This window comes from Hibiscus syriacus, unplaced genomic scaffold (assembly GCF_006381635.1).
Source record: "Hibiscus syriacus cultivar Baekdansim isolate YM2019G1 unplaced genomic scaffold, ASM638163v2 tig00111221_pilon, whole genome shotgun sequence".
NCBI classification, from domain to species: domain Eukaryota; kingdom Viridiplantae; phylum Streptophyta; class Magnoliopsida; order Malvales; family Malvaceae; genus Hibiscus; species Hibiscus syriacus.
Genome location: NW_024063025.1, coordinates 159058 through 182272, shown reverse-complemented (window position 1 = coordinate 182272; position 23215 = coordinate 159058). Strand labels below are relative to the sequence as shown.

At 37.0% G+C, this 23215-nt stretch overlaps 3 protein-coding genes and 3 pseudogenes across 8 annotated transcripts in view; 4 read left to right on the top strand and 2 right to left on the bottom strand.

Moving 5' to 3' along the window:
* The first annotated feature begins 493 nt into the window (after positions 1-493).
* LOC120156522 lies at positions 494-1812 on the top strand (annotated as a pseudogene).
* A 247-nt stretch (positions 1813-2059) lies between these two features.
* Positions 2060-3800, bottom strand: LOC120156521 (aldehyde oxidase GLOX-like). The gene has a single exon (XM_039167831.1). It carries the CDS (start codon positions 3791-3793, stop codon positions 2060-2062), a length of 1734 nt encoding a protein of 577 aa, XP_039023762.1. The 5' UTR covers positions 3794-3800.
* A 2857-nt stretch (positions 3801-6657) lies between these two features.
* On the top strand, positions 6658-12434 carry LOC120156506. Of its 5 annotated transcripts, none has more exons than XM_039167815.1 (12): positions 6676-6797; positions 7229-7308; positions 7383-7689; positions 8204-8281; positions 8396-8967; positions 9474-10085; positions 10191-10345; positions 10740-10924; positions 11026-11159; positions 11257-11582; positions 11658-11761; positions 12074-12434. In XM_039167815.1, exons 3-12 carry the CDS (start codon positions 7404-7406, stop codon positions 12142-12144), a joined length of 2523 nt encoding a protein of 840 aa, XP_039023746.1. In that variant the 5' UTR covers positions 6676-6797; positions 7229-7308; positions 7383-7403; the 3' UTR covers positions 12145-12434. The 5 variants fall into 5 exon arrangements, with proteins under 5 accessions (XP_039023745.1, XP_039023749.1, XP_039023746.1 ...); XM_039167817.1 differs by having other exon boundaries at positions 6738-6797; positions 7207-7296; XM_039167816.1 differs by having other exon boundaries at positions 6738-6797; positions 7207-7308.
* A 905-nt stretch (positions 12435-13339) lies between these two features.
* Positions 13340-17592, top strand: LOC120156507 (annotated as a pseudogene).
* The window catches only part of LOC120156510, a 30668-nt gene continuing 22635 nt past the window's right edge, over positions 15183-23215 (bottom strand). For both annotated transcript variants that reach the window (XM_039167820.1, XM_039167823.1), the window contains exons 14-15: positions 19989-19996; positions 15183-15193 (exon numbers count right to left, since the gene is read on the bottom strand). The gene's annotated coding sequence lies outside the window, so the exon portion shown is untranslated. The remainder of the gene's footprint in view (positions 15194-19988; positions 19997-23215) is intronic.
* On the top strand, positions 18393-19846 carry LOC120156511 (annotated as a pseudogene).

Here is a 23215-nt window from a genome sequence, read left to right as displayed (position 1 = left end):
CCTTCGGTGAGTCACCGGACTACCAGTGGTGACTCACTGCTAGAGTAGCAACGTGGGTGGCCATCTGGGTCTTCTGGAGGCTTCGATGGAGGCGTGGCAGCGGCGGAGGCGGCGAGGGCTGTCGGCAGCCGCGTGGAAGCTGGAGCGGCGCCGCGTGGCCCTAGGGTTCCTCTCTGGAGCCATGTGGACCGTTGGATCGTGCCAGATCCAACGGCTGTGATGAGGCGGCTGAGGATGATTAGGGTTAGGAAACCCTAACTGGAAACCCAAATATTTAGGGTTTCCGGTTGGATTTGGACCGGTTTCAGTTGGTTTGTAACTGAGCCGGTTTAATTGTAATTGGTTTGTATTTAATATATTTAATAATAATAATAATAATAATAATAATAATAATAATAATAATAAAAATAATAATAATAATACTAATAATAATATTAATAATGATAATAATAATATTTAATAATAATGATAATAAAATGGATAAAAAAAATAGTATCTTCAAATCCCAATCTTCCTCTTTGGCTCAACGTTTTATAGGAACAAAATACCCTCTGGCAGCCCACTTACAACCATTTGCAAGGTAAATTTTGTTTTCTGCAACGATTTCACTTCAATAGTCTAACTTGATTGCTTTCTTAAAAGGATAAGCATGGGTTTTATTTACTCGAACAGGTTTTGGTTGCTGCTATGCTCAACAGTTGCATGAGCAGAAATTCAAGCAATGCCATTGTCAACCTCTCCGTAAGCCCTTGGCACCAAAGCAAGGAAGTGGAAGAAAATGCTAAACAAAGTAAGGAGGCAGAGCAAATCCCAACACAAAGCCTTAAATTCCTAAATAGAGCAGTGGTGAATAAGCCAGCTCACCCCGCACTCGAATGCTCAGTGACACAAGTAGAACAAGTCAAGATTGTGCTAAAAATCCTTCCCATATTTGCTTGCACCATTGTTCTCAACTGCTGCCTAGCTCAGCTCTCCACATTTTCAGTTGAACAAGCTTCTACCATGGACACTAAGCTTGGTTCAATGAAAATTCCACCAGCTTCACTACCGGTTTTTCCTGTGGTGTTCATCATGATCCTAGCCCCAGTTTACGACCACTTGATTATCCCATTTGCTCGAAGAGTCTCGAAAACCGAGATGGGCATCACTCATTTGCGAAGAATCGGGATTGGTTATTTCTCTCCATAATATCCATGGCAGTGGCAGCACTTGTTGAAATTAAGCGAAAAAGAGTGGCAACTGACTCAGGGCTACTTGATTCACCCGCTCCGTTACCTATTACATTTTTCTGGATTGCATTGCAGTATTTGTTCCTAGGGTCAGCTGATCTTTTCACCTTGGCAGGGTTACTAGAGTTTTTCTTCACCGAGGCACCCTCAAGCATGAGATCATTGGCTACATCACTTTCCTGGGCTTCCTTGGCAATGGGGTATTATTTAAGCTCTGTAATTGTATCGATAGTAAATAGTGTGACAGATAACTCAGGGCACTCGCCATGGCTCTCAGCTCATACAATAAATCGCTATCATCTGGACAGGTTCTACTGGCTTATGTGTGTGCTTAGCGCATTGAATTTCTTGCATTACCTTTTCTGGGCCATGCGTTACCAATACAGATCGGCAGGAGCTAGCAAGTAAATCGGTTTCGACCAAAGTTAAATGTCACATTTTGGGACAGAAAGAATTCCTTTAAATGTATAAACAGCCAGACTCGGTGCTTATCGGGTACTGGCAATAAGCCAGTAAATCTGGGGTCTCAAAATCCTTGGCTACAGTATCTGTATACGGTTGAGCTTTCCATTTGCTTTCTTCTTTGTTTGATCTGTGTTTGTTAAATGTTTGAGGTTTAATGTATTTAAAAAATTTAAATTGATAACTGCATTGATTTTAAAAGAAAAGAAAATAAAAATTTAAAATTTTAACGTTTGAACTATAATTTTTGAATGAAAAATAAGAGATTTAATTTTTTAAGGATAAAAATTCAAGCTTGAGATGCTTTGTAGTTTTCACCGAGAGTATTATTAACCTTTTTACAAAAGCAAAGTTAGCCCAAGTATAGATCACGTTACCTTTACCCAAACGGCGTGACTAGGAATACCAGAGTGGACCACAAACAACATATAATAACCAGGAGGTGCCACGTTGGCATTGATGGGTCCGTACACCTGCAGCTTGTACTCGAACATCGTCAATTGAACCACGCTCGCCGTTTTCAAAGCTACCATCCTTTGGTTCATCCCGAACGAGTGAGTCGTAAACGGAGGCGAAATCAACGCCGCAAACGCCTCCCCCTGCTTGTAAAGCGACAGCGAAAAGGCAATCCCGAATCTCTGCCCGTATAATACGGAACTCCCCGACGACTCCACCGATATAATGGATGGCCTTATCGAGTTGAATTTCAGATCCAAGTAGTAGGGGTTGTAAGCCTCCAAGCTCAGCTCGGTTGGGTATAATCCTGTATATACGTAGCTAGTATGCGGATTGCTACCCCCCACTAATATACTGCCTACTGGGAGAAGCATTGCGACGGAATGGTACAATCTTGGTATCTTTGACGGGGACAAAACAGTGAATCTCCGATCAGGTTCCTCGTTCACCGAGTAAAGAACCGGGTTGAGAACCGGGTTTACTGCATCTTCCCAACCTGCAGTCCCGTTTGCCGCGCCATTGATAATGATTACATCACCAGTAGGCAACAGTACCATGTCTGGCATTACACGTGGCATGGGCATGAACTCCATGAGCCATTGCGGCTCTGGGTCGTTCACTCTCAACCTGCCACATGTCCTCGATGCTTCTACGTAAACCTTCATCTTATCCGCCTTCAAGAACGCCCCGGCCGGTGCACCTCCACACACGAGCACCTCCACCACAGGTGGGCCCGTTGAAGACAACCTCAATGGAAGCAAGATGGAAGAGCCGGTACTAGGATAATTTCTCTTATCATCTCCAGGAATTAGAGGGAACTGTTTTAGAACAATGCTTTTTCTATAATCAAACAAGATTGACTTTTTGTTGGCGAAAATAAATAGATTTCCATCTGGTAACAAATGCAAGAAAGGGTAAAGATTGTTCTCATCAGGGTCCCGAGTTTCCACCAAGAATTGAAGGTAAGTGCTTTTGTTATTGTTAAGGAAGTCATCTTTAGGGTAAAACTCGTAGGTGAAAACCCTTCTACCACCAAGAATGATGATTCTCCCGTCCGGTAAAACTTGGTTAGTAGCATACCATCGACGATCGACGAGACGAGTTTGGTTGAGTTCGTTCCAGTTGCAATCATCATAAGAGTCGCATGGGGTGAAGGTGCGGATCAAGTGATCACCTTGGGCGAACCCACCTGTTTGGACGAGGGTGCCATCGTGGTCCAGGGAACCGGAGGAACAAAAAGTGTCGGTTACCAGGCGGAGAGGAAGGAGAGTATTGGAATCGACGTCGTAGAGGACGGAGTGAGCGGTGCAGTCGCTTCCAGGACAGTAGGTGCCGTAGGGTAAAGAGAGATTGGAAGGGCCGAAGTCGGTTCGGTCAAAGATGATAACTTTGTTGTTTGGTAGGAGTTGGACGTGCATGGCGGAGATACCTATGCTTGATTGTAGGAGCTTCCAGTAACCCCCTGATACTATGGACGAAGGTGGAGATGGAGTGACGAAAACTGATGGGTTAGCTTTATTTAGCTCCAGGAATGAGAAAAGGAAGAACAAAGAGACGAAGATAATGAAAAAAGATTGCTTCTTGGACGACATTTGTGCTTCTTGATGAGCTGCAAGAAGAGGATAGAGGATATGATTTTTAAACATGGAATTAGCATGCAATTAGTGTAGACGGTAGAGGATTTACACATTTGGTAATTTATGATATCATATATGTATTAGTTATAAGAATTAGTGCTTAATTTATTAGAATTAAATTTGATGAAATTGAATGTTATTATATATAAATATAAAGAGAGGGTGGATTGTTTGAAAATGATTTTGAACTTGCCTTTTAGGCTAAATATGTTTAAATAATTTATAAATTTAATTTTCATAAATATATTATTTTATAGAAAATATTTTATCCATTAGACCCAAGATGGGTGGTTTATGCATTAAATGTTAAAGTAGTATACGCAAGAACATCCAATACATACGTTAATTAAGGATTGCGAACGCTTGATGCATGCAGGGAAGGTGAAGGAAATTTAACACATCTTCTGAAAAGACAACAAATATACGAATCATTTTGCAAACTTAACATACGATCATTAATGATCTTAAAAGAACCACCAAATAGTTTAATATAGGGGTGTTCAGATTCAATCCGAACAAAAAAAAATCGAAAATCGATCTAAAAAATCGATAAAAAAACCGAAACGATTTAGTGTGTTTATTTAAAAAAAAAACAGATCGATTCGGTTTCGGTTTGGACGCCCGGAACCGATCTAAACCGAATCGAACCGATAGTTGGTTATCTAGCAGAACGACATCGTTTGATGTTTAGGCCAAAAACTGAAACCTAGCCCACTTTTCCCAATTTACTCCGCCTCTTCGCTCCATCGCATATCTTCTTCTCTCTTACACGCTACTGTTTCGCTTCCTCTTTTCTCTCTCTCTCTCTCTCTTCTTTTCAGCAACGGTGCTCGAATCTTTTTCTTCTTTGTTGGGTCTTGGCTTTCAGGTATATCATATTCTCTTTGTTCAATTAAATGCTATTTCTTTCTTCACCTATTCATATTTTAATCGATTTTTTTGGCAATTCGTTAGAATTTGGATTTAATTTTGGTACTTTCGATTACCCTTTTTTTATTTGTGCTGAAATAGTGGTGGGTTTTATCTGAAAGTGGAGCAACGTCGGTTATATTTGTTTCTTAATATGAATTTTCTTCTTGTTAATATGGCTGAAATGCTATGCAATTCTTTGTTTTCAAATCCTTCTGGGTTTGGGATTAACGAGATGTTGAAGTAAATTAGAAGTATGATTATCTGTGAAGATGAAATTCAATTGATTCATATTTCAGCGCAATTGATCTTATTCTTGAATAAGAATAACTGAAAATTTGCTTCATAACAAAATTATTTACTAATTAATCTGATAGACTTATTTTTTTTAATGAAACTAGAAGAAACGTTTCATTGATTGAATCGGTGGCTACCTTCCGGAAATGCTAAATCCCGTACACAAATGGTTTACCACGGGGGTTTTAAAGTCTGATTTTTGTTTCATTACATTGAATGTTATGATATGTGTTTTCAGGTGTTGGTGAATGTTTACAGTACTGGAATGCCTAATTGCATAGAAGGGAACCTTTTATGCATATTTAATTATGTTCCATAGAAATGATCTAATTTAATTGCATAGGAAGGAGCCTGATGATGGTGCATTGGAGGGAGAAGTGGATACTGGGAACAGAAGATCTAATTTAGCGCTGGTCACGTCATTGAAACATGTGGAGATTTTGGAAAGCAAGGCAGTTAAGATAAATCCTGAACCATTTGTGTTGGGATGATATGATTTCCATCATCGGTCTTGTTTATACTCTACCATTGTTTGTTTTGCTGATCCATGTAGATTAGTTGAGAATTGAATTGAAATTTGATGGATTTAGCAATTTTGATGAGTTGCCTAATATTATGGTTGGGAGCTGATATTGTTCCTTTTATGTTCATCAACGGTGTTTATTCGATCGATGTTAGCTTAGGATGTGAAATGTTGAAACTGTTTGACCCCCTTAGACAGTGTTGTTGCTTTGAATTATTTTGAAAAATTAGAATCCAAAACCCGAACAAATCCAAACTGAATCAAACCGTACTTAATTGGATTGGATCAGATCGTATTTTTTTAGAAACATCCAAACCGATCCAAACCGCAAACAATTATACTTTCGGATCGGATGAATTTTTAGCCAAAAACCGATCCAAACCGACCGCGAACACCCCTAGTTTAATATATGGATAGAGTACATAAATGATATCTGATTATATGATTTAATTTTATTAAATTCCTCGACTATTAAAAATTATAAAAATAATATTCTAACTATTTTTTATGTTCAAAATTCGTTCTTTTCCTTTAAAAAATTAATGGTTCTATGAGTTGGACGTTAATATGGTGACTTAGATATAATAATTTTTTGAGATTATAAGATAAATTTTATTATATTTTAGTCAGTATATTAACATTTAGTTTTGACTGTCATCAATTTTTAATAGAAAATGATAGTTTTGTAATATAATGAATAGTTATGTGACTATTGTATATCTTTCGATAACCGATGAACTCAACAAAATAATATCTATAGTTAGGAGACCATTTGCATGATTTACCCTTGGTATATTTACAAAGCAACAATGTTAGGGGAACGATGATATCAAAAGTTTAATTAGTTGATTTAGTTTTAGTTTTCATTTTTTTACCAAAAAAATATTCTTTGTATACATCATTTAATTATTACTTTATAACTTGAAAATAAAAACAAACCATTATTATCATCATCATCATTATCAATTATCCTTAAATTTTATTTAACAAAGATTGAAGAAAAGGGATGAAGGCAATTATTTGAGTAGGGGTGGGCTGAAGTAAACTACTAAAGTGGATTGGGCTAAATGCTGAGGGCCTATCCTCGTACCAATCTAACTCGGGCCGAAGTAACTCAGATTGAAACGCCCGATGAAAGTAATCAGACGGCGTAGAACCAGATCGAAGAACCGATCAAGTTAATAATAAGTGTCGTTAGCAAATTGAATCTCCCATATCCCAGGCACTGGAGACAACAACTAAAATAAAACAGAAAACCCTCCACAGCATTTGATCTCCGATCAGGTAAACCATTTACGATTTCCTTTTCCAATCATCAAATTTTCTCATTCCTTTTCCATGTCTGATCGAAAGCAAAATTTCTATTCATATTTTTGTATTTTGATTTTCTTCTTCCTTTTTTTAAAATTGAAAATTTTCCTACTCTGGAATTGCTTGCTTATAAATTTTCGTGATAAGTAAATAAGGAATTTTAGATTGTTCCCTGCTTAATCCAGTATAAAAGATTTATTTAGTGATTTTACTTTGTTAGAATTATTTATTTTCCTTTTATTTTACTTCAACTTTATTGTGAACTGAAATTCAATGTAATTCATAGACTTAAGGGCAACGTTCGGTTAGTGGAAAGAAAAATGATCTAGTTAAGGTTACTGTTGGAAAGGGGAATGTTTGCAGAGTAGTTTTATTCATAAAGCTTTCTTACATTTACCCTTGAGTTTTGTTTGAGAGAAATCGAGCCGAGTTTGAAACATGATTGATTTGGAATGAGAAACAAGCCTGAAAAGTACATGTTTTGGTAGTGTTGTCTCTGTTTCAAGTTGTGCTTTCAGTATTCTAGTTGTAAAGTATCTTTCGAATTTTATTTTGCAGAAGCTGATTTTGGTGGAAACAATGAACTTTCTTCTGCCGCGGTCCAATCAACAGGCAACGCCAGAACCACCTCCTCCTGTATCAGAAGAGGTGTCAGAGTCTATTTCTGTTTCTAATTCCGTGACATCTTTGGACGGGCTTATAGCTGAAGATCAATTTCCAGAGTACCCTACAGTTGAAAACCATGATTCACAAACCGATAGGTATGTAGGTGAGAATGCTGGAGTTGGGAGTGATAAGAAATCTTCTGTCCCGGAGAATCACATTGATGTTTCTGAAGAAGATGGATGGATCACTATTCCATATAGTAAGTGCATATTAATCTAAACACTACTTGGTGATTCTCGTAGTTTATCGGTCTCTACTTATGGCTTCAATGATTTGCTTTTGCTCATTTATTTCTTTTTTTCTCCCTTTCCTTTCTCCTTTGAAAATGTTCAAATTGTAAAGAAGTACTTGTTTTGAGTGTATTACCCCATAGTATTTGTTGGACCAATTTGCTTTTGAATACAAATAATTAAGGTTCTATAGAAGGGCAATGGCCTGATGCTTGTTTTTATCTCTGATTTAATATTTCTGGAAACTAGAGTGTCTGGAAAGGTAAATGTCCTGGTTACTGAAATGTAGAAGTTAAATGACCAGTTTTGCTGGAATTATGTTAGATATATTTCGACTTGATTAGAATTTCTTGACATGGTTTGTTTACCAATTATATCTTCCTGAAGTTCATATTTTGGTTTTGTTGATCTATTTCATGAATTAATTCACAGTTTATGAGATATTTCTTTCTTTTATGCCTGATTTTGATATTGTGTTTGTAGAGGATCTTCCTGATGATTGGAACCATGCACCGGACATACGTTCATTACGTTCCCTGGATCGTTCTTTTGTTTTTCCTGGTATCTGTCTCTTTCAATCTTCTCACTTCTTTCAGATTCAGCATAATGTTGATTTGTTATCATATACTAGATATGTGTTTGTAAATTGAAACTTAATCCTGTTATCTTTTTCAGGTGAACAAGTTCATGTTCTAGCATGCTTATCAGCATGTAATCAGGAAACAGAAATTATTACCCCATTTAAAGTTGCTGCAGTGATGAGTAAAAATGGCAAGAGAAAGGCTGCTCGTAAACAAATTGGAAACATGGAGGGCGAGACAAATCCAGTGCCCGAAGGAGGAGATGTGAGTCTTACTGGTGCAGTAATGGATCAGAATGGTGACAACTTGGAGAAAGATAAGATTGATCCTGCAAAGGATGTCTCTGCTAGTGAATCATTTCTTAGGATGGAAGACCACATAAGACAGACTGAAACACGGTTGAAAAGGTTTAAGAACTCTCATTTCTTTGTCAGGATTGCAGAGTCTGGTGAGCCTCTCTGGTCAAAAAAAGGTGCTTCTAGGACAGCTTCTGAATTGTCTGAGATGGATAGCCAACAATCAATTGCAAATGAAACCAAAAACACTTCCAATAACATATCTACACAAAATGCAGTAATTGATAGAGGAAGTTTCGATGCCAATGTTTCTGGTGGAGTAGCTAGAGATGCTATTAAGTGTTGCTCTCTTTCCAATGGAGATATAGTGGTAAGCATCACAGAACTATATTGTTAATTATTTTGTATTCCTATTTCCTTTGACTTTGGAAAAATGGTGGAGATGTTTTTGTGCTTAATTTTGTTAGCTGACGAGGTTGGGGTGCCATTTCTTTGTAACTTGATTTCATGTAAATGCCTACCAAGAGAGGCTTGCTTATGAGGGTTCCTGTTGACCAACCTAAAAGACGCCACCTCTCATGTAGATTAAATGTGATGAGATTGTGTTTTAAGTAGGCTATACATTGCAACCTGGCCATTGGCTCATTCATGTATCTAGGATTTTTCAAAAAGCTGATAAAGATTTTAAACAGTTTTCAGGGACAAATATTCTGCAATTGATTGCAGAAGCTCTTATATGTCCCCCTCCTTTTTTATTTTTCGTATTCATTTGTTTTAATTGATATTTTAGCTTTGCTTATATTTATCTCCTTGCTGGGTTACTTATTGATTCAGAGTACTGATTGTCATTCTATTTCTCTGTTTGGAAGGATGCAGGTTCTTTTAAAAGTGAATGTTGGTGTTGATTTTCTTAGAGATCCTGTGATTGAGATTCTTCAGTTTGAGAAATATTGCGTCAGAAACGTTTCTTCTGAGAATCGGGACAACTTAGTGTATGCAAAGCAAGACCCATGTGGAGAACTGTTGAAATGGTTGCTTCCTCTGGATAACACTCTTCCTGCACCTTATACATCATCCCTTCCACCTTTAGGACCTGCTTCTGGAATCGGTAGCACATCTCAGAGGTCCTCTCAGCTCTTTTCTTTTAGTAGTTTTAGAAGTTACTCCGTGTCAGCACTTCCTCAAAATGTTACACCTCCTTCGGGACCTGTTAAAGCCCAAAGTTCTAAACCATCATTTGACCTTAATGAGGTGGATCATTCCTCTTCTCAGAAGAATTTAAAGGGTAAAAACACAGGGACTGAAGAGCTTTTATCTTTTCGAGGTGTGTCACTAGAGCGAGAAAGATATTCTGTTCATTGTGGATTAGAAGGGATCCGTATCCCAGGAAGAAGATGGAGGAGGAAACTTCAAATAATTCAACCTATTGAGATCCATTCTTATGCTACCAACTGCAATACAGACGACCTTCTTTGTGTTCAGATAAAGGTAAACTTTAGTGTTCACTATTCTTGATAAAAGTAAACACTTCATTTTCACTCTTGCGGACTTCATCACATGGTTCTAATATTCACCATTGAAGTTATATTTCAGAATGTCTCTCCAGAAAACATACCAGATATTGTCGTATACATAGATGCTGTATCAGTTGTTTTGGAAGTGGCTTCTAAAGTTGGACCACCTGTGTCCCTACCAATTTCATGTATTGAAGCTGGAGATGACCATAGTTTGCCAAACCTTGCACTGAGGTTGTTTTCACTCTTGGCCCCTTCAATTTTTTTCTAATGGCTCTTTGATGTTTAGTATTTTAGCACGATGGTTAGATATCTACCCCGGAAAAAGAAAAATATTAATCTTTTGCTGCTGTGTCCAGAGTTCCAGACATGGTTGCTTAGAATACGTGGCACAGTTTCGCTAGTACTTTTTTGATGAGCTAGAAAGCCTATTTGTTGTGGAATATTGAACAGTAAATTAACAACCCCCCTTGCCTGATGAGGACGGCCTTTGGTGTCCATATATTTATCTTATATCTTAAATTGTGTTTGAATTAAAGATTGTGATTTTTATCTGCCATCTCATGGTGCTGGGAAGTGGGAAGGGTTGTCTATTCTCATGACTTTATTATTGATGGTTTTGTTGCAGGAGGGGTGAAGAGCACTCTTTTATTTTAAAATCACTGTCTTCCGTCTGGAAGGATGTCAAGACTTACGGAGAAAAATCTAAATTTTCTTGTTTGCAACCCCCTTCCCAGACTTCAAGTAGAAAAGGGAGTGATTCAGTTGTTAACCAATATGCAGTTATGGTATCATGTCATTGCAACTACACAGGTATGTACATTTCTCTTGGTTTATAGTGTGATCTTGTAAATTTTGTGTTCACTACATGTTCTATCTATTAAGATATCAATTTTTTTTTATTCTATGTGTAGAATCAAGATTGTTTTTCAAGCAGCCAACAAGTTGGAGACCACGGATTCCTAGGGATCTTTTGATCTCAGTTGCATCTGAAATGTCAGGACAACATTCTGGACCTAATGAAGGAGTTACTCAGCTTCCAGTTCAGGTTTTATACAATTTGCTCGTCACTCTCTATCTTTTTGCTTGCACACTTGTCCATTTATCTAACTTTGACAGTTCTCATTAACCCGTATGATTGTCAGGTTTTAACTCTCCAGGCTTCAAATTTGTCTCCCGAAGATCTGACTATGACAGTTTTTGCTCCAACATCATTTACCTCACCTCCATCTGTAGTATCCTTGAATTCTCCGACAGCACCAAGGAGCCCATTTGTTGGCTTTTCTGAGCTTGCGGGGAAAGTAGGTTGTCAGAGGGATGCTTCTGATAATCAGAAAGAGAATGGTAACGCTAGTAACGCTAGGGCTAGGTTTACTTCTTCCAATGAGCAGTTAACTCAGATTGCTGATTTCATTCCAACTTCTGGTTTGGGATGTACTCATCTCTGGCTGCAGAGTCGAGTACCACTAGGGTAATTCATCAACTTCTGTAATATTGTTCTGAATTCTGAATATACAAATGGTAATACTGACATCAAGTGCTTCAGATGTGTTCCTGCTCGATCTACGGCAACCATTAAGCTTGAGCTACTTCCATTGACTGATGGCATAATCACTCTCGACACTTTACAGATTTATGTTAAGGAGAAAGGTATACATTTGTTCAATTTTCTCGTTCTATTATTTTCCTTGCCCGTGAAATTGGATTATGTTAGAAGTGTGGTTAATGCTTCTTTTTATGAGATCTATTTATGATTGGATAGCTAGCCATGTATTAATATTATGTCATGTATCTGCGTTTGACATGAAACGAAAACCTATGCTGAGAGGGACAAAATTGCACGCCTTTTATGTGTCTAGTTCTTTATTCAGTGGAGCATGCGACTTTTCTTCTGGATATGTGAGGCCTAAGGCATATCCAAATATCGAGATTTTGTTTATGAACCCATTTTTGGTGTAACAGGTCTTACATACATCCCTGAGCACTCATTGATGATAAACGCGACTTCTAGTGTCTCCACAGGGATTATTTAGGATGGGTTGCAACTTGTATTTCTCTCTTCATCTTGTTATTTATAGCTTCCAACAAGGATCTCGTAGCGTCATTCCAATTTTGCAGAATCATTGGTACACACAGGTGTTTGCGGATTCATCTGAAAAATACAGCCACCAGTGTTTTCTTGTAAACTGCAATGTTGAGAATGGCGTTTGTTATAATACCCCCATTGATGGGAACAAATGTTCTTTGTATTGTAGATGAAGCTAAAGGTTTGAAAACTGTATTTGTTGGAAAGAAATGAGTGAGACCTGACCTGAGTGCTTTTGCAGATGATAGGCCACAGAGAAGTTGTTAGGATTCAAAGACAACCCCGTTGTTACACTTTGAAAATTGTGAATTTGTAATCCTCATACATTCGACTGCTACAACTTATTTGAGACGTCATTTTTCTCCCGTTTATTTTTTTTATAGTACATGTATATATATCTTTAATAACTATAGTTAAAAATAAGCTCCTCAAGGATGTATAGTTGACACTTTGTCAATTGGACAGTTTGAGTAATGAAATTGTAATTTATCTAATAAAATACCAAGTGAAAACGGATCAAAACAAAACAAAGAGAGGAGAGAGAAAGAGAAGCATGAATGAATTTTCAATGTAGGCCTAAGGTAGGCGGACACGTCACTATCGGCGTTGGTCCCACACTTTTTCTTTCTCTACCCCTCCTCTTTCTCAATTTTAAAATATGCAAGTTTAGATCTGGTTTTATTTATAATATTTAAAGGTCGAAATTAGTAACAAAGTTTATTGCTTCAATCGAATGGATGACCAAAGTCTCTTTGTTATTCGTTCATTCATAAAATGTCAAACAATTTTAAAGTATTGATTTATACGCTGTTTCACATAATATCATAATTATAAATAATTTGATTGGATTTAAAATAGATTGGAAAAATAATAAATAAAATTAAAAAAAAACAGTGGAGGAAAGAATAGGTAAGCTTAGGGAACTGCAAGTTCTTGTTCTTGCACAAAATTCTAAATCCAATCAGGAGAGTGCATTACATTTCTTGCTTTCAAGTGAGTTTTATTAATTCCATATCCAAAATGGAAAAACAAAGTAAAAACTTGTTTCCCTTCACCATTTCCAAATTCCATAAACATTATACTTTATAAATATATCTTTCTTTTTCCTACTGAAAATTTTTGTCTCGTTCTCTCCTCCACTGGGTTTTTCTTGTTTTAGATTTTCCAGCCTTTTATTTTTTGAATTTGGGGTTTTTAGGTATTCAGCTTTTAACTGTTTGCTCCATCAGCGTTGGTGGGTTTTTTTTTATGATATGAGAAATTGTTAGGGTTAGAAGAGGGAAGATGGGATTAGGTTTTGAGGAAGGAAAGGTGAAGTCTTGGGATACGTGCAAATCAAAGGGAAGGAAGAAGAAGAAGAAACACAGTGAAAAAGAAGATCTTGATGATGAAGCTGCTGTAGAAGAAACAGGGTGTTGGCCTAGTTTCAGATTAATTGGAAGCTGCATTTCTTCAAGATCCAAAGTCGATACTTCTGTTAGTGGGACCAGTACCAACTATGGTGATTTCTTCTTCTTCTTGCTGGATGTTATCCCTTTTCTTATGCTCTGCTACTATATTGTACAACCCGCTCTTTTCTTTTTTGAGTTACCTTTTGTCTCTTTGAATAGTGTTACTTTTGGCATATTTTTCTGGATGAAATGATATGATCATTTATTGATTTGAATGCTGTGATGCCAGTTTGTAAGTAGCTTGGAGATGATAATAGGGAAGCTAATTTAGCTTGGTGCAGCTTATAAAATGCTGCATCCATCTTAAGGTCTAACAATTCAAGCAGTGGGTTTTTCTCTAGTTATGATTGGCGTCAATTAGTAGATTTTAACTAGTTAACTATCTTTAGAAAATCATAAATTTGTACTTTGGAATACTTAATCCAATGATAGTGTAACCCCAACCTGGAGGTGCTTAAATATTATGAGATTGGGGAAATTGCTGCCCTGGATCATTTTGAACCCTTGTTCTCATGAGCAATCTTGAAATCTGGACACACAGATTTAATTTGTTGACTGAAGAACTCCACTGTAAATTAGGTGGTTTGCTGAACTTCATGCATGATGTAGTAGCAAATCAATGCTTATATGAAGAAAAAATCTATTGTGGTAGCTGCGTCTTTTTTTTTTCTCTTTTTTTTTTCCTGAGAAGGTTATAGATGAAGTATGGCATTGCTGAGAAAAATCTAGTTTTAGATACATGGAGAAACTCAAAGATGCTTTACAATCTTGTATACTAAAAGCCACGCTTTGGCAACTAACCTACATTATGTTTTTCCTCTTAGAGCCTTATATGATTTTTATCTTGTGACATGTTAAATCTGTGCATTGATGAACAGATAGCAAATCAGCCTATGATACCTGTAAAGATCAACCAGGAGCTCCAGTTGTCTCATCTACAACCACTAGCAATGCAGAAAGTAGTTCATCTACTTCCAAACTTGAGGATGAGATTAAAGTTGCATCTAGGTTACGGAAGTTCACATTTAATGATCTAAAGTTGGCAACAAGAAACTTCAGACCTGAGAGTCTTCTTGGTGAAGGTGGTTTTGGTTGTGTTTTCAAGGGGTGGATCGAAGAAAATGGAACTGCTCCAGTAAAACCAGGCACTGGGCTTACTGTTGCTGTTAAAACACTCAACCATGATGGCATCCAGGGTCATAAAGAATGGCTGGTTTGCACATTTACTCAGCTTTTTGTCTTTTACTCATTCATATTAGTGCCTCACTTTTTCTTTTTGTTTCTTCTAAGTAATCTTTTTTTGATTCTTGGATCATCAATTTGTCAGGCTGAAGTGAATTATCTTGGGGATCTCATCCATCCTAATCTGGTTAAACTTATTGGTTATTGTATTGAAGATGATCAGAGACTGTTAGCGTATGAGTTTATGCCTCGTGGAAGCTTGGAGAACCACCTCTTCAGAAGTATGTAGCTGCTATTTTGTCTATGAATGATTTTTCACTTAAGAATATTTATTTTTGAGGCATAATAAATGTTCATTCAAAACTATGTAAAGCTGAGTTAGAAGTTACAACTTACAACAACTATCATCTATCTCTGACATATGGCTGCTTTTTAGATTGAATTCCAAAAATAATGTATTTACAGTCCACTTTAGAAAATGCTGACCTTTTAGACTGAACTGGTATTACTTCTCTCTTGATATTCTACATGTTTCTTATAGCTATGTGCTGTGATGGGAGGTTTTATGTTTCCAATTAACATTGTAACTCAGCTAGTTGCTTATATAGGATCCTTGCCTCTTCCGTGGTCCATAAGGATGAAAATTGCACTAGGTGCTGCAAAAGGTCTTGCATTTCTCCATGAAGAGGCAGAAAGACCCGTGATATACCGCGATTTCAAAACCTCTAATATCCTACTAGATGCAGTATGTGCCAAAAACTTTACCTCAAAAAAAGTTTCTGTTTAATGATACAAATAAAACAAGAACTATTATTATGGAATGGTTTACAGCTAATAATATGCATTGCAGGACTATAATGCAAAGCTTTCTGATTTTGGGCTCGCTAAAGATGGTCCGGAGGGAGACAAAACCCATGTATCAACCCGTGTGATGGGAACATATGGCTATGCAGCCCCTGAATACGTAATGACCGGTAAGCTTTAATAGAAAGGGAATGCTTGTTTAAATTTGCCACTTTACCCTTCCCTTCCCTGTTTTGCATGCTCTTCCAACTTTATACTTGACAGTTAAAAGATGTGCAAGGTAGCTTTAACTTTATTTGTCTGCTTTATGATTTTATATTTTTTAAGCATCATTCAATATTTCTCTTTATTGTGTATGAGCGGGATTTTATATGCAAATATGTCTAAAAATGGAAGTTATAAAAGAATGGACAATGATCTAATTGTTCTTTTGGGCAGATATCTTTTAATTTTTACAATTTCTTTTACTTATGATGAATGAATGTTCCAATCTTTGAAGCATGTTTTCGTGCTTTTCTATGAAGAACATGACACACTTCGGCGCATGCCAGACTCTGTAGTTTAGCTCCTCTTCCTCCTTCAGCATGGTTCTTTAATCTCTAATTGTTATTGAATTCTTTATATCTCGCCCAATTGTTTAGGGGCCACAGTCAAATGCAATGGTAAAAAGTTTAGAGGTTCCACGTGTAATTGTTATTCGAAGCCTTACCTACTTGAAATAGGCAATTAAAGAAAATTGGAAACTTTGTTAGACATAGAAACTTCTTATGGTATTGCACCTTGGCTGATGAACACCAAACTATTTTGCTGGGTAAGTGCTTGTAGAATGCCCTTGCATGCTCTTTAGATGGAATCACGGCCTGTTGACATTTCCATCCCATTGAATCAGTATTCATTTAACAGGAGTGGAGGCAGCTTGAGTTTATGACGTCAGTTGATTATTTAAGATGCTTTTCAGAAGAATAAAAAATAGCCGGATTACTTGGCTTGTCAGAAACCTTTTCACCGTTTATTGTGTGCTTTGCAATTACTTTCTTGATGAACTCAAATTTCTTCTCCTTTATAAATTTATCGTAATGCATCTTTTTTTTACCTGCTGCTCTCCTAGTTTGGAGATGCAAGGAACACTTTATTTTGGTTCTCCTCGTTGGGTGTAATTCAAATGAACATTAATTCTATCTCAGGACATCTTACCTCAAGAAGTGACGTGTACAGCTTTGGTGTGGTTTTACTTGAAATGTTGACTGGTAGAAGATCCATGGACAAAAACCGACCTAACGGAGAGCATAATCTTGTGGAATGGGCTCGACCTCATCTAGGTGAGAAGAAGATTCTATAGATTGATTGATCCTAGGCTTGAAGGTCACTTTTCGATTAAAGGTGCTCAGAAAGCTGCACAGCTGGCTGTTCACTGTCTAAGCCGTGATCCAAAAGCTAGACCCCTGATGAGTGAAGTGGTGGAGTCGTTGAAGCCTCTACCAAATCTCAAGGACATGGCAAGCTCATCATTATTTTCAGACAATGCAAGCGGAACGAGTCGGATCCAATCCAATTCCTAGAAATGGTATCCGAAATCCAGCTGGATCACTTTCAAGGAATGGGCACAGGAGTCTTTCCATTCCAAATGGTCCCCATGCTTCTCCTTATCACCATCAGCATCCCTATCAATCCCCGAAACCCATTGGTAAACCATAATGTTGACTAGTTAAATTATCTTCCTCAACCTCTTTTCATCAATTTATTCCTTTTTCCGTCGGCATAGTTGTGTTCTGTCAAACCATTTCTTCCTAGACGATGTAAAAACCAACAGAGGAACATGTTTGCTGTAATATCATGTTTTAGGATGTTGGCTTCCAAGCAGAACAGTCGGGGCAAGTAAGGCTTACGGAGCAAAATGACTTGTTAAATCGTCTGTTGCTTTAATCTATTTGGAAAATATTGAAAGATATTCTTTTTCTCCTTTCCCTGATGTAAATAAGTGCTTGTTTCATGGTAGCATCTGCTTGGCTGAAAGAGTTGAGTTGCCTGTTGCCTGTTGCTTTAACGGAAATATTTACAACAAGTATTCCATGTACAAACTGCCTAGGCTCTTCGAATCTCTAATTTAAACTAACAGGGAGCTCCAAAAGGCCATCTAGCACACAACTCAGAAGCTAACAAGCCAATTAAAACTCTTCATTTATCGAGCAGCAGCCTTCGGCTAGAGTTTCCCGGAATTCCCATGGTCTTTGTGAAGATGGTCTATTCCCTGTAAAGAGGACCTTCAAAGGTAAATCACATTTGCTGTAATAATTAGATGTCATCGCGGGTGAATATAACAATTTAAAATATATATATATATATATATATATATATATATATATATATATATATATATATATATATATTTGTATAAATGATTTCATAAGTTCACACGATACAAACTCGGTCGATGATAAAAAATAAATAAAATCATTTGTGATTCCTACCGTGATATAAGGGTTTTTACTTAATAAGCTTCCGTACTTAACATGAATATGCATTCAAAATTTCAGGAAACTGTAAACTGTTTTATACTAAAAAAGAAAGCCCAGCGATTCACCTAGTTTGTTGCCTGGAAACACTCGTAGCCAAGTTATGGTAACGTGTGTTGCTAATTTTGATGAATCCCAGAAGTATATATACATATTATGATTTGCTCATCCGAAGCATACCAGGCTTGGGCTAAACTGGGTATCTGGCCGAGGTCCAGTCTACAATCAAGAAATTGTTTGATAGACTTGGATACAAGAAGATGGGTGTTTCCAGCAATAGTAGTAGTTTTAGGTTACTTTTCTTCTCATTTGTTGTAATAATTTCGAGCCTGGAAGCTCACATTGCAGAATATGATGATTATTGGAGGGAACGCGAAATGCAAGCCAAACAAAATCTGGACAAGGCATATCATCCCCATCCAGAGGAAGTCACGAACCATTACAACGAGCATGCTGCCAGGTAAAACTAATCTCAAATTAATATTTATTACATCTTTGTTTTTAACGTGTTAAATCTTGTATCCTATGAAGGATCTTGATGGAGCTTAATAGCACAAGACGGGATTTGAGGGGACAAAAGAAGCATGGTCCTTGCGAGGCAACCAACCCCATCGACCAATGTTGGCGCTGTGATCCAAACTGGGAGAAAAATAGGAAGAGGTTGGCTGATTGCGTCCTTGGATTTGCCCTTGGTACTACCGGTGGAAAGGACGGAGAGTTTTACGTGGTCACCGATGAATCAGATGATGTTCTTGATCCTAAACCTGGAACTCTACGTCATGCCGTGATTCAAATCAGGCCTCTTTGGATCACCTTCTCACATTCCATGGTCGTCAAGCTCAAAGAGGAACTCATTATGACCAACAACAAAACCATCGATGGTAGGGGAGCCAATGTGCATATTGCTTTTGGGGCTGGTCTAACGATCCAGTATGTGAGGAACATTATTGTCCATAACATTCATATCCACGATATTGTGAGCACCCATGGTGGCATGATCAAGGATAGTGAAAACCACCTTGGATTAAGAACAGAGAGCGATGGTGATGGCATCTCTATTTTTGGAGCAACAACGTTTGGCTCGACCTCTTTCCATGTACAGTTGTAGCGATGGACTCATCGATGCTATTCAGGCTTCTACTGCCATTACCATTTCCAACTGCCATTTACCGACCACAATGATGTAATTAAAACTTTTTTTAAAAAACTACTGTTAGGCTGAAAATTTGGAACAAATGAATAGAGATTTTGGTGCATGCAGGTGATTTGTTTGGAGCAAGTGACAGCTATGGCGAAGATGAGAAGATGCAGATCACTGTTGCTTTGAACCACTTCGGTAAAGGATTGGTAGAGAGAATGCCTAGGTGCCGATTTGGTTTTATCCATGTGTGAACAATGACTACACACATTGGTCCATGTATGGCGAACAAGGACAACGATGGAGGTGACCAAGAGGGAAAAATCACCACCGTCAGTGTGGAAGAGCTGGGACTGGTTTCGGAAGGTGACGCATTTGTGAATGGTGCCTTTTTCATTCCGTCTGGAGATCCAAATGCCAGCAAGAAATTCGGAGGCAACAAAATGCTTCCTTACCAGCCTGGTGAAAAGGCGCCCTTTCTCACAAAGTTTGCTGGATCACTTGATTGCACCCCCGGCAAACCTTGCTAAATTGTTTCACTTTCTTGAATATTTATTCATCAAAGTTAACCAACAAAAACTGATCATGTCAAAGGTGAAGTTGAAAATCAAACTCACATGATTAAACATTGAAGGTACATAAACATGGTGTAATAGTTGAATGCCTTTTTCCATATATATATGAACCTTGTTCTACCTATCACTCTCAACACTCCTATCTTCTTAATGTAAAAAAAATGGATTTTTTGTTTGCTCTACTTGACAAAGATGGAGCACCTCATCAAAACAGGTCAAACTAGAGACACGCAAAGCTCAAACTCGCATGGACAAGATGCTAAAACAAAATGAAAACTACAGAAAAACACCAAAACCAAAATCTAATAAGACCATGCTTCTAAGAGAGTAGACTAGTAAAACAAGGATTACGTTAATCTATTAGCAGCTCTCGGTCTATTCATGAGCCAAAGCTATCGATTCTCATTTTATATATTAACAAACATGTATCATTCCATCAAAGTATTTAAAATTTGAACATCTTAAGGTAATTTTTTTTTTCATTGCCAGCTCTATCTGTCACACCCTAATTGAAGAACTAAAATTTTTGGACTAATTTAATAATTAAAATTTTGAACTGAATTCATGACAGAGAGAATTCAAGGACTTAAAGGTCTTTTTCTTTCTTAGATAATTTAATAATGACAAAAAGAAGGAAAAGCATAATTGGAGTTCAAGGGGTTTGAATTCATGATCTATGGCAGGCAAAGGAAAGCCTTTACTATATGTTTACAGTCGGGTTTAACTTGTGGTGGAGTCATTCGTGATGTGATCATTTGGGGAATGGATTCTCGGTTTCACTAAGGCTATCGGCGTTTGTTCAGTACTTGATGCGGAGCTTTGGGGAGTCTATAAAGGAAGGTGTCTTGCTTGGGACATGAATATTCGCCGAATCATCGGTGAAACGGACAATAAAGCAGTTCTTGCTGTGTGATAGAGATTCGGGATCATGGGGAGCCTCGTCCATGTATCCGTCTTGCCAAAAGCTTTTCGTTATACACCTCGAGAATGTAATGGTGTGCTGATAAATTAGCTAAACTTGCGTGGAATGTTCCTCGTGGTCTTCAAACTTTTTCACAACCACCGGTGGAGGCCCTCTCGGTTCTGCAATTAAGAGATTTTGATGTAATTTGGCAATGACTCTTTTGGGTCTTGCCCTTGTTCTCTTCCCTTTCAATCAAATAAAAGAGGCACTTTTAATTTCTAAAATATCCCGAATTTATTTTAATTCGTCCTCAAGGCTTAAATCCATGGTTTTCAGAACCAGACCGGTTAACGAATCGGTCATACTACCGGTTCATTGATTTAATCGATCTAATCGGTCTGATTGGTCGGAAGAACCGGACGACGTCATAATTATTTAAAAATTTAAATAAAAATCTCAAAAATATTTAATAAAAAATAATTTTTTATATCACAAGTCATATTCAAAGCAAGTCATGACATATATAAGTTAAAAACCATAAAATCAAGTGAAACAAAATGATTCAAATTAACTTCAACATAATATTTAAGGTAAAACATATTAAATAATAAATATAATTATATAACTATAATTAAAAAATAAATTTGGGGTTAAAAAAATCATAACAAAATGATATTGTTTGGTTTAATTTTTTTTTTAAAAATAATTCCACATGGCTAAGAAACATAGAAGAGCATCCCAAAAGTCTAAAGAGTAAAAATATGAGAATAAAACAATCTCACATTGCTAAGGAAACATAGAAGCGCATCACAACTAACTTCTATAAATAATAGAGGTAATTTGTCATTCAAAATCATGGAGCCTTTTGGTGAGCATTGAGTAAACTATTCTTTCACTTCAATCAAGCTCGAATTTTAGGCTTCAATCGAGCTTCTAATTTTTTTTTGAGTTCAAGCCTTTTTGAGTTCAAGTTTCAATATTATATTTCGAGTTTGAGTTGAACTTGATAATTTTTAGCTTGTGAGTTTGAGTTGAGTTGAGCTTACTTTTAAAGTTTTCAAGTTCGAGTCGAGCTCAGCAATACTCGAGTTCGACTTGGCTCGTTTAACAAACGACGTTGTTTGGTTTAATTAAAAAAAAACAAAAATCCCGGTTTTTCCCGGTTTTCTCCGGTTTTCAGCCAGTCCAGTTCGAATGGTTCAACGGTTCTGACCGGTTCACTAATAGCGGTTCAACCAGTTTAAATTGAATCGGACTAAACAACGATTCCCGATTGAACCGACCGATCCGATCCGATTTTCAAAACAGAGCTTAAATCGACTTGGATCTAGTAGAAAGGATTTTTCTAAAGATCTTTCATCTCTCATAATTTCACCAGACCATAAGTTTTCTCACTCTTTCCATTTTTACATTTCCTCTCTTTAACAATTTTATCATCTCATTCCAATTGTTTCACCGCGGCGATCATTGTGTTCCTCGTCCTTCTCTTAGTCAATTGATGTTTGTGCTAATGTGATCGTTATCAGCATGATGGGATGAAAAGAAAAATGTTTCGGCCCTGGTGAAAACTCCTCTTCATCGTTTACCGTGATGAATTAGATTAGCTGCTCGTGTTTTGAGTGATCGTGTGTCAACTAGATCCGGTGCTTTCCGTTCAGCAAATCTGCACGATTCTCACACTCAAAGGGTTACCTAATCTAGTAGTATTGTTGACCGTGATAGACAGACCCATCAATAGACTATTTTGTCAAACCTCTCAAAATGATACAAGTGTAATCCTGATTGACATTACCGTTTTGATTTATTTATACGAATTATTCTAAAATCTCTAATATGCATTTTAATGGCATGATCTCCAGTTGTCGTTATTTATATGATTTGCGAACATGCTTTTGGATCATCAAATATATTTTTATATTTTAATAAATTAAATTATTATTTTTCTTTTAAACACATGCATATTATTATTGTCATGGGATTATTATTGTTGGAGGAAGTACGGGTGTTGTCCAATCCGATCCAAAAAAATAATCGAAAATTGATTTAAAAAACTGATAACCGAAAAAAAACAAATCGATTTAGTGTGTTTGATTTTTTTTTTAAAATCGATCGGTTCGGTTCCGGTTTGGAAATTTGAAAACCGATCCAAACCGAACTGAACCAATAAAATGTAATATTTAATTTACAAGCTTGTAACAAATTTTGTTCATAGCTCAGTGGTAGATCATTTGACTGCAATTCAAGAGGTCACCTGTTTGAATCCGGTTGGGCTCTAGTTTTTAAATTTTTTTCCTTTTGATTTCTTGATAATACAAACATTGGGTGTTTCGTAAACCACTGTGGGAATGGATCAATGTGGGAATTTCTGCTCAGTGACAGTCAGATCGTGTTGACTCCTGAAATTTTAGATCAAATTCCGAATACAAGGTGGATGGTGAATGAACTCAAGAT

What these genes read in the sequence shown, in the direction of transcription:
- LOC120156521 (XM_039167831.1), bottom strand. Translation starts at nt 3,793, where the DNA reads ATGTTTAAAAATCATATCCTCTATCCTCTTCTTGCAGCTCATCAAGAA.
- LOC120156506 (XM_039167814.1), top strand. Translation starts at nt 7,404, where the DNA reads ATGAACTTTCTTCTGCCGCGGTCCAATCAACAGGCAACGCCAGAACCA. An exon ending in TCGTTCTTTTGTTTTTCCTG is followed by an intron (nt 8,282 to 8,395) that starts GTATCTGTCTCT and finishes TATCTTTTTCAG; the next exon opens with GTGAACAAGTTCATGTTCTA. An exon ending in TTTCCAATGGAGATATAGTG is followed by an intron (nt 8,968 to 9,473) that starts GTAAGCATCACA and finishes GGAAGGATGCAG; the next exon opens with GTTCTTTTAAAAGTGAATGT.